Raw genomic sequence first — 11597 nt, 5'->3', positions numbered from 1 at the left:
GTTATGTTTGGTATAAGTTTCATTTTGAAAATAATTGATATTTGTTGAATGGAATATCATTATTGCACTTATGATCGTCTTTAAATTAATTTTGCCAAATGAGAGCATGTGTTATTTCAGAACTAATTAGTTTAATTGATAGTAAAAATATTTGAGAATAATTTTGTTTTACTTTAAGTCATTTGAACACATTAGAAAACAAATGAGACTAATAAGCAGTTTGTCTTCATTCTGTCAATCAGAATCATTATACTACGAACACAATTGAGGACATTTACAATAGAAAAACCGATCAAAATCAGCCTACATTGTTTCAAAAGAACAAATTATGGGTTGTTCAGTGATTCAATAAAAAAAAATGATATAGTTAAGATACCTGAAGGAAAAAACCCAATAAGTTTAGAAAATTTGTCTACGAATTCAGCCTAAAAACAAAATGTTGCGACTCACATGAGTTTGACACACTTTCATCCTAATAACTTTGAGTGTCCATCGAAATTGAATATATATTTAAAAGAATAATATTTTAAATTAAAACAAAGAGAATAATATTTAATATTCTCTTGATTCATATTTATTTGTCCATATTTACCTAACCTATTTTTTAAAAAATAAGTAAAATATCAAAATTTAATAAATGAAATATTGAATAAATAAAAAATGGAGGAAAAAGTATGGAATGTCTGTCTAAATAACATTCAACCAAACAAAGATGCATTGGGACAAACGGTTGGTCGACATGTTTTCTTACCATAAAGGGATAATGCTTAGCTGTTAATTACATATACTGCGCTTTGTTTCTAATTATTTGTTTAATTTTTATTAATATATTTATTAAAAAATAATGATTGATAACAAGAATTTATTATTTTTATTCAAGTTGAATAATTTAAAAATTTCAAAAAAATCTGTTTTTTTTAGATAATTAATTAATAATATAACAGAAAAAGAAATCTCTTTCTTTTTTAATTGTTTTTAAAAATAAATAATTAGTAATAATTAATGAATAAACAAGTAATTATAAAAGGAGAGAGTATTTATTATAATTTTATGTATAATTTTCTTAGCCTTTTAACAACAAATGCTTGTCTGGCCATGTGATTCCAACTTCACTTCTCATTGCAATTACAACCGACACTTTTGACTATTTCTAATACTAACTTTTAGCCTTTTTTTTTTTAAAAAAAAGATTTAGTTTTTTAATTTCGCAACATACTTTTTCCCCCTATTTTATACTCTTTTCGTCTTTTTTTTTTTTTGGAAAAAAAAATTTATTCGTATCAGGTACTTATATTAAGGTATTGCAATTTTTATTATGATAAGATTTACCCTTTTTTTTAGTTATCATGATTTCTCTGTTTAGAGTCCAATAATAAGAACCTTGTTTCATATTTTATTATATATTTATCATCATATTAATATGTAAAAAGTATAATTTATAGTACATTTTATATAATTTTCAAATATTTAATTTTTTAATTTAAAAATGTCAAATTAATATAATCTAATATAATTTTAAGAATTAATCAAATTAACTTTTGAAAGTTGATTTAATTTGGCAAAGATTTTTTTTTTGAAATTTTATAGTCTTAAATAAATCATAGATATTTGTGTAACTATAAATTATTTCACAAAGGATGGAATGAGTATTCTAAAATTAAATTGTTATTAAATTTATACATATATCAATTTTTTGAACTAACTATAAAAAAAATAAGTCATAAATTAAAACAAATAAAATAATAATTTTAAGCCCGTAAAATTGAATAACATTTTGATAGTATAAATTGCAGTTCTACGTAATAAATAATGTCTGTTTTGTTTGCTTTTATTTATTTATATTTTAAGTTAATACATGTAAATAATTTGAATTTAATTGTAGGATTAGAATAAATTAAACAAATAATAAGATTATGATATGGTATACAATATACTATTTATATTTTCAGTTAAAAAATATACCTTATGGATTATATTTTAAATCTCAATATACCCTCTCATTTATACCTTTTATCATTATATTTGCTCTTGATCTTGAGAAGAAAGTATGTAATAGACTCGGAATTAAATGACTCATCCTCAATTATAAATACTTAATTAAAGAAAAAACACTCACACATTTAACTTATCTCCTCCATCCATAAGCATAGATATATCAATTAGATAAGTTTTCAACTTTTGCACGATAATTTTGCAAAAAAACTCATAATTTTTGTACCTAACTTCGATTAACAAATGATTTAGTGCATTAGGATAGACCCCAAGTTTGATATCCCATTATGTGGGACATATTCAAAATTCGATTAAACATAATTTGGGTAGAATCACGTGCTTTTACATCAGAGTCGAGGTCCTAGGTTTGATTTGGGGTCGGTTTGATATTGAATCGAGGTCGGGTATCGAATCCAGATCGACCTCAGGTCGGAGTTTGGTCTTTGATCGAGCAGATATCTAGTCTTGGATTAGGGCAAGGTCAATGTCATTAAGTCCATTCGAAAATTATTTTCCAAAATATTTAAGCCACTTAAACGTAAGAAAATATTGTGAAAGGTTGGTTGATTTCAATCAACTCATTTAAATATTTTGATTAAAGTGGATTAGAATCATTTTGTCACATCATATGTATAAAGAAAAACTATTTTTGTTATTTCTTCACTTTACACATGTTAAACAATATAATCCAAAGCAGCAAAAGTAAGGAGTTTGATTTGCAAGAAGAGAGTTTAAGAGTGGCTAAGTGTGCCACAAAAGAATAACTAATACCAACCAAATACACATCTTGTATCCAAATATATGACTTTCTAACCATAACAACTCTCTCAAAAATCATCAGTATCTACACATTTGATGACACCAACACCATTACAGGAAGAAGAATAGAAACAAAAATAAAAAAACAAATCAAATCGACAAACAATACATATCTGGTTAACTGAGTGAAGATGAGATGCCATTCTTGTTGCCACTGACAGACGAGGGTTTTCCAACATATTTTTAAAAACAAAAACAGCAAAGCCCTTCTATAATCATAAAGGTGCTACACAGGAATCACATCAATCTTTGAACTGTCCTCGCATCTCAAAACGATACCCTCCAGACTCGCTGGAAGAATACATTTAGACCACTGACACCCTGTTGAAAGTGGCTCGGGAGGGGGAACAATCATAAGAACGTTATCGTTCCGTCGGACAACTCCCATTACACTCACAGTGCTACCTTCTTTTATATACCTGAACAAACATGTGGGACAGGAAAAACCAAACTGAGGCCAACATGCATGGCAGCAAATAAAAAAGTAAACATGAATCAAAGCAGGCATCTAGATATGCATGTTGTAATCAAACAACTCAAGCACAAGAAATATTCAAGTTGAGTTAAACCATACCCTTCTTTCAATCGCATTATTCGGTCATCACTGGATAGATTTCTCTCTGCCAGCCATCTGACAAATTCAGGTGACATGTCCCTATTTGATTGATCAATATCCACAACAATAGACTCTTCGACATAAGGGGTTACTCTAGCACCATACCCAGTTTTGACCAAAGCCCTTAATCCAGACTGGAAATCAGAGATATAGAAATCAGAGACATGCCGCTGCAAAGACAAAGGAAGACTTCAGTTTGAATTATTTCGATGAATTACACAGCATATATGAACAACGCAAGTGTAAATTATGTGGTAAACATAAAAGGGAACGAAAAGAGCAGGATAAAAGCAAAAACAAGGAAAGTGAGGTTCAAATAAACGTACAATCACATCACATCACACAGCAGCATAAAAAAAAAAAAAGGCATTCAAACTTCTCTTGATATCTGGACATGAACTCACAGATATGACGTACTTTGCAACCTTATAAGTCGTTATAACACTTCAAGATATCAATAGTTTTCTCTGTCCCTCTGCCTAGAAGTTTTCCAATGGTTGGTTGGAGCAGTGCTTTGATTGGTTAACTTCAAAACACAAAGAAACTGTTTTCTATAAGCTGGAATTCAAAAAAAATAAATCCGTTATAGCATGGTGATAAGTTATTTGTGCTAGCTTAAATCACATCCAGTCGAAGTCGAAGTCGAAGGGCATTAGGATTCCTACTTATCCCAATAAACAAGAATTAGATAGTTCCCTATAAGTTGGAACCTTCCATTTAAGTGACATTTACTTTTTAAGTTATCTCGGCTGTAAAACTTACTTCAAAGGCACATACATTACTACTTTATCTCAAATCTGAGAAGCGTTCCTGCTTTATTATGTTAGATTTAGAAGATTTCTTGAGCCTACTTTTGTGCCTATTGTTATTCTTTCCTTATTCAGATTATATTTCACACATTCCATATAACTCTTATTTCGAACAAGGAACTCTCAATGTTGAAAACTGTTAAAGCAGTAAGACATGCTTACAATTCCAGACAAGCCCACATCTTTGTTAGTGTTTTTGTTTACTCAACTCTATGATATCTGTTATTTTCTTTGACTTAAAGTCTAGCTGTTGATGCTTGCGTTAGGTAGGTTGTCTACATTACACAGCCTTGGGGTGCAGCCTTTCCCTAAACCCTTCGTGAATGCGGGATGGTTCGTGCACCAAGTGAGTGTGTGACCCTTTTTCAATTAATGTCTAGCTACTGAATTTCGAAACCTCAAGATCTCTCCTTAAAGCTTTTCAGTAAGAAAAAAGAGAAGATAAACAGCATAAGAAAGATCCTCGAACACATTCCATGAAACACAAAAGATAGCATTAAAAAATGAAGCAATATTTATATAGCATAAATTAGTTTCCATCATCATGGGCCACCACTGCAAGGAGGAAAACACAACATCGGTTAAATGAAGAAGACTTATATAATCTTTCCTTACCTCCAGCGTACGAAGACCCCAAGAAAATCGACGATGTTCTGGGTTGGCAGATTTTGAATCCCACCCTCGGTACTCATATAAGCTTGTGACTGTATATACACATCTAGAAACCTTCTGAAACGATGATTCAAGAGGGACATTTCCACAGGTAACTACCTATATAAACATTGAAAGATCCAAAATGGGATCAAATACAACAAGAACAACGTACAAAACAAAAAATATGTATTACATCTAAGTAAATTACTGATAACATTAGGTAGTATTTTAAGCCCAAGAAGCCAAAGTCAGAAGTGCCTAGAACAACAGCATACCCAGTGTGATCCCACAAATGGGGTTTAAGGAGGGTGGGGTGTTTGCAGACAATAGTTATATTGGAAAACTATATTAAAATTTCGTAGGTCTTTTCAATTGCAATTCTACATTACACATGATATCTTATAACTTAGCTCCTTGGATTCCCAACTCTAAAGTTTTGATATTTTAAACATTAAATTCTTTAGCAAAGCAATTGAAAGAATTTGTTTCACCACAAAATAATACACCTGAAAGAGAACTTGTGTTAATCACTAGCAGTCTCATAAACACAATAGAAACCATGATACTCCACTGTGTAGCAATTTTTAAATAGTTTAACACTAATACATCTATTCAAGACACAAATTAAATCAAGAGTTGAATAAACCATTAATGATAACTCCAAATCAAGCACATATCTGAACTAACAGCAATACCCGAGTTCAAGATCAACATTAAAAAATGGAAATCATAACTACTCTACCAAGTTCACATGTCACTGGTCATTAGTAAAGAGAGCATGTCTATGACAAATCAGAGTTGTAGTAGCTAATTTATTATTTGATAGGTGAGAATAGTAGTAGCTATTATTTTATAGAATGAGATAGGAAGTGCGAAAAAGGAAGTACACAGAAAGGTTTCGCCAAAGACAATACATACCCCAGAAACTTTAACAAATTGGCCATCTTTTGCAGTTCTAAGCTCAGCATCTGGATACTGAGAAATGAAACCAATGATAGCTTTTCTTCCATAACAAGTATTCCAGGTGAACACCAGACTAACTATAGCAAAGAGCACCACAACAACAACGAGAAGAATGGGATTGTGAACAGCAGCAAGGATAAAGCCACCAGCAATAAATCCCATCAAAAATAAAAGAATGATGGACCAAAATATTGTCTTTGGGAAGCTCTTGCGGAAGGAGTATTCATCACATTGGTTGATGCGAGTAACAGCTTGGTTATTAACTACAGAATAATTTTGCAGCTTGATTGACCCTGTTGAATCCAAGGGACCTGACACTTTACGAGGAGCTCCAGCAGAATTTAGAGGACCAGATGTAATCAGGCCTGTGGTAGGGAGAATTGGTGGAATAGGGCCGGAATTTTGGCGGGACGAAACATTACCTCCTCCAGCTTGAGGACCAGAGGACTTCTTCATAGGCTCTCCATGTTTATTCAAAGGCCCAGAGTTGGTCTTTTTCATAGAAACATATCCAGGAGCACCACCAGTAGTCATTCGATTGCCTGAATTAAGTTGACCTGAATGAGAAGTAGCACCACTAAAGGACCCTGTTCTCAACGGCGCATTGCTGTTGATCGGTCCAGATTTCCGCGACCTCGAGCCATCCGCTGGGGTAACAAACATTTTTCCAAGTTCTCCAGACTTTTTAATATCCCCTCCAGTATAAGGCATGGCAGCTGAGCTCATAGTGGGTGTCTTTTCTTTTGGCTGCTCAGGCCGGCCAGATACATAAAGGCCACTACTCAACTGATGAGATGGGAATCGAGAACCCATAACACCAACTTAACTATCAGCAGATGCCCAATAACACCTTTGAACAGAAACTTGTAAGCAAGCTCTAAAATTCACCTTCCCTCACCGTATCCAGCAGTGCGGTTGTACCTATTTCAATAAAAATACTGTTTCTTATTAGACACAGCATATATACTACATCATTGTTAAGAACACACATCAAACAAACTGATCCACTTTAGAACATAATCTATTCCCACATACTTGACTTAACATAAAATTCAAACAAATCACTCACAATAAGTATAGCTTCCAACAAGACAAATTCCAGATACAAGCAACAAATTTATTCAAGAAAAAATCACAATTAACTGACTTGAAGGAAAAAGTGGGGGCAAATGCACAAAGATTTGATTTTTTTATTCAACAATAACAGTCACAAAAAGAGGGATAACAGTAAAGTAGCATGACACACATTGATCATAAATTATAGATCTGGTTACCAGTTTAAAACATCAGATCAATTACAAAAGTATAGATTCTTCATATACACTAGAATTCACAGTTAAATAATGAGTTGGGTCAAATGTAGAAAGATTTAAGTTGTGAATTAGGCATAAAATGACATATATCATAGATCTGGTTACCAATTTGTTGAAATCCCAGTTTAGCTAGAGATCACAAACCCTAAACATTTTTGCAAGAGGAAAAGTGAGATGAGAGAGTTGCATTTTACCTAAAGTAAGAAAATGAGTTGAAAGTATGATTGATGGATCAACAGACTTGGTTTGGGCAGTGCTTGTTGGTCATTGCTTTCTTTGATGGGGAAATAATAGTGGAAACTGAAAACAGAGACCCTCCACCTTCCTTTATTTTGCTGCTCTCCTACTCCTCTCTCTCTCTCTCTCTATACTACCTTTTGTCTCCCTTCATATCTCTCATCTATACTACTCAAAACTTCTAAAAACTCAAACAATTAAGGTAGAAAAGTTGTTTCTGATTGACTATAGGTTCAACATAAAAATATTTTGTTATAGTTGTCCATATGTGTTAGTCCACTCGATTTGAGCTAATTCATATAGATTTTAATATTTTATAGGTTAGGTTGGGCTAAATCATTTTTATTGTGAAGAAAAAAAGATCGGTCCAACCCACAAGTACATAGGTTATGGAGTTGTGAGGCCAGTTTAATTTTTTAAAAATTATATTTTGTTGTAATTATTAAATTAAATTATAAATTATATTTTAAAAATATTATCATAAATATCGATAAAAAAATATTAAATGATATTAGTGTTACTACTTGCTAATCAGATCCACAAATAAAATTATCTTTATAATATTTATTAATTTTTTTTCAAGTAAAAGTTTAAATATCTAAAAAGAAATATTAACCTAATCTTTTTGAGTTTGAACTCCCTTTAATTTTAAATTTTAATATTATATTATATTTTTAATTAATTTTTACTAGCCCACAGGCCAGTCCTATTGATATTTTCAGGCCCCACAAATTAGCAGACTTATTCAGACCGGACTAAAAAACTCTTTTCTTAAATGGGCTCCAAAAATCTTAGCCCAACCCTTTTAAATCCCGGGTTAGGCTAGGCCGGCCTGACGGGCGTAGCACATATTGACGACTCTATATTTTGTAAATTGGTTATTCTATTTAAGTTTTGATAGGTAAAGTTACTCATTTCATTCGATCTTTTAGATGTAATGTATTAACAATATACTGAATTTAATTTCGTTAGTTAAATTTGGAGCAAGTAGTGTACACTAGTTTTACTTCTATTCTTGAGAAGATAGAAAGATTCTTTTTGATAAAAGTGACATTCTAATTTCGTAAGTAAAATTTGATGTGTATTAGCCTTACTTCTATAATAAGAATATAGAAAGGTTATTTCTGACGAAAGTGGCGAATCAGGACAGTAACTTTTGTTCTGATTTTTATTTATACGTTAAAACTCTCGAAAATAAATGATGTTTTTTCAAAAGTAATGATATGTAGATAGGAGTATTTGTGATTTGATCTTTTTTTTGGCTTTAATAATTTACAAGATGGAGAACTATTCTAACATTTCAGTGTAACTTGTCTGTGTTGTTGTTGTACAAGTATATTATACCTGGAATTAGGTGGCTACATAACACCTTTATTATCAACAATTTAACGAACCAAATATGTTTTAGCATGGACATCACTCGTCTAGTATATTTTGAAGTATCAGAAGCAAGCATTCTCATCGTCGAATTTTCAAGATTCTGAACAAGCAAAGCTGTAAGGATGCAATGGTGGAGCAGTGGAGTTTCATTTGCAAGAACAACATTGAGAGTGGCCACAAAAAAATAACAAATACCAAATACACATCTTGTATCCATTGGGTTATAATGTTTTTGTAATGCCCCCAATGATAACACAAGTATCTGACTTTCGAGTATCAACATGTTGCCTCTACACAATTGATGGAACCAACACCATTACAGGAAGAATAGACATTACCAAAAAAAAGAAAATCAAATCAAATCAAATCGACAAACAATACATCCGAAGAAGGTCTTCCAACATATTTAAAACAAAACCAGCACAGCCTTCTTGAATGATAGAAGTACTACACTGGAATGCAGGGGCGGAGGAGCTACCTTCATACAAGGGGTTCCCTTCGGAGGAAAATTATATTAATTGTACATGGTTAAAATAAGTTTATAGTAGATGTCGAACCCTCTTTGACTATCTATATCTACAGATTTTGAACCCCTTATTGAAAATTCTGACTCCGCCTCTGCTGAAATGACATCAATCTTTGAACTGTCCTCACATCTCAATACGATGCCCTCCGGACTGGCTGGAAGGATGCATTTAGCCGACTGACATCCTGTTAAAATTGGCTGTGGAGTAGAAACAATCATCATAAAGTTACCGTTCTGTTGGACAACTCTCATTACACTGACAGTGCTACCTTCTTTTATATACTTGAACAAAGATGTGGGAGAGGAAACACTAAACTGAGAACAACATGCATGACAGGAGTTTAAAAAAAAAAAACTAAAAAATACATTCACCAATAATTATACAAGTTACCAACATGGATATATAGAACAAAGGAAGACTTCAGGTTGAATTATTTCAATGAATTACACAGCATATATGAACAACTTAAAGTGTGTAAATTACGTGGTACGAATAAAAGAGAACAAGAAGAGCAGGATGAAAGCAACATATAAGGAAGAAAGGCTCAAATGAACTTACGATGACATCACATAGCAGTGTCTAACAAACAAGGCATTCAAACTTCTCTGGACATGAATTCACACATATGATATACTTTGCAATCTTACAAGTGTTTAGCACACATTCTGTTTTCTCAACTCTAAGCTATCTGTTTTTTTAACTTCCACTTGAACTCTGTTGATGCTTGCGTTAGGGTAGGTTGTTTACATATGCCTTGTAAAATTTTACAATTGGAGTAAAAGAGGGTAAAGTGTATGCAGAGCTTATCACTATTCCGTCGGAATAGAAACATGAAAGTGCAACAAATCCAAGTAGAAGGAGAAGAAACCAGTATTGGAGTAATCATAACAACTATGGAAAGCATTACAGAGTCTCCAAGAAAGGAACAATAGCAACAAAAAAATAACAAAATTTGATTATAGATATCAAAAGTAAGAATTGCATGCATACGACTAATACTACGATACACCCAAACAAGCCTAAAGAACATCACGATAATACCTCATTAGCTCCTAACCTTAAATCCTAATATGCTGACTCGCCACCTTTCTATCTGAAGTCCTTCGCAATATGAAGTTGCATGATATCTTGTCTAATCACCTCTCTCCAATATTTTTTTATAAGACTATCTCTACCTTTCCTTGTGCCCTTATATTGACCTCTCCCACCTTCTCACAGGAGCATTTGTACATCTCATCTTCACATATTCAAATTATCTCAGTCTCACTTTCTTAGTTTATCCTCCACGGAGATCATTCAAACCTGGCCTTCTTTTGAATATCATCATTCTTAATCATATCGCTTCTATGTCCACATATCTATCTTACCATCATTATTTTATTTTCACAATTTACATCTTCTGAACATGAGAATATTTTACTGGACCACACTCTACTCCATACAATAAAAATGGTTCAATCATCCCTCCGTGGAACTTATCTTTCAATTTATATGGTACATTTTTATCATACAAGACCCTGAAGGCAAGCCTTCACTTCAAACATTCCGCGTGATTCGTGACATTATCGTCGATGTTCTCACTTCTTTAGATATAAACTAAAGATACTTAAAACTTTCTCTCGGGGATAGTCTCTATGTCAAGCCTTAGTTTTGTCGCATCACTAAATTTGCACTCCATAATATATATATATATATATATATATATATATATATATATATATATTATTTTCTTTTAGTTAGTTTAATAAATTTGGATTTTATCACTTGACTTAATAATTAACATTAGTTTAATTTGGCAAATAGTTACTCGCAAGTTCCTCTACTTCCAACATTCAATTGTTTAATTGTTATAATACTTGTACAATCATGTAATCTTGTATATGCTGTTGGAAGCAATGGGTCTTTAACACTGTTGTTGAAGACTTAAATAGAAATTAGTTGTTTATTTATACTGGATTTTTCTTATTATCAATTCAAGTTTTCTTTATTTTTATTGTACTTGCATATATATATATATATATATATATATATATATATATATATATATATATATATATATATATATTTACCACGCTTCTTGATATGGCATCTTTGAATACAATTTTATTGAATGTTGATGATTATTCATATTTTGGTGATTCTTGTCTACTTTGTGGAGGACCTACTTATTGAAATATTATCCAAATCTCTTAATCATGAAAAATTGTCCTAATTGTTATTTGTTATTTGGGCCAAATCGTTATTCAATAAAATACAAAAATAGTAAACACTTTTTATAAACAATAAT

The 11597-nt window shown here is 31.8% G+C and overlaps 1 protein-coding gene across 2 annotated transcripts; it reads right to left on the bottom strand.

Annotated features, from left to right (window-relative positions):
- Nucleotides 1–2722: 2722 nt before the first annotated feature.
- Nucleotides 2723–7705, bottom strand: LOC101257147 (uncharacterized membrane protein At1g16860). Of its 2 annotated transcripts, none has more exons than XM_004251916.5 (5): nucleotides 7361–7705; nucleotides 5809–6774; nucleotides 4852–5007; nucleotides 3386–3597; nucleotides 2723–3230 (listed from the first exon to the last, which is right to left on the bottom strand). In XM_004251916.5, the coding sequence occupies exons 2-5, from the start codon at nucleotides 6664–6666 to the stop codon at nucleotides 3038–3040; spliced, it is 1419 nt and encodes a 472-aa protein (XP_004251964.1). In that variant the 5' UTR covers nucleotides 6667–6774; nucleotides 7361–7705; the 3' UTR covers nucleotides 2723–3037. The 2 variants fall into 2 exon arrangements, with proteins under 2 accessions (XP_004251964.1, XP_019067132.1); XM_019211587.3 differs by having other exon boundaries at nucleotides 5809–6791; nucleotides 7361–7626.
- Between the last annotated feature and the right edge of the window lie 3892 nt (nucleotides 7706–11597).

The sequence above is a fragment of the Solanum lycopersicum genome, chromosome 12 (assembly GCF_036512215.1).
Source record: "Solanum lycopersicum chromosome 12, SLM_r2.1".
Classification (NCBI taxonomy): Eukaryota; Viridiplantae; Streptophyta; class Magnoliopsida; order Solanales; family Solanaceae; genus Solanum; species Solanum lycopersicum.
Note: the sequence above shows the minus strand (reverse complement) of the source record. Positions and strands in the feature narration are given on the sequence as shown.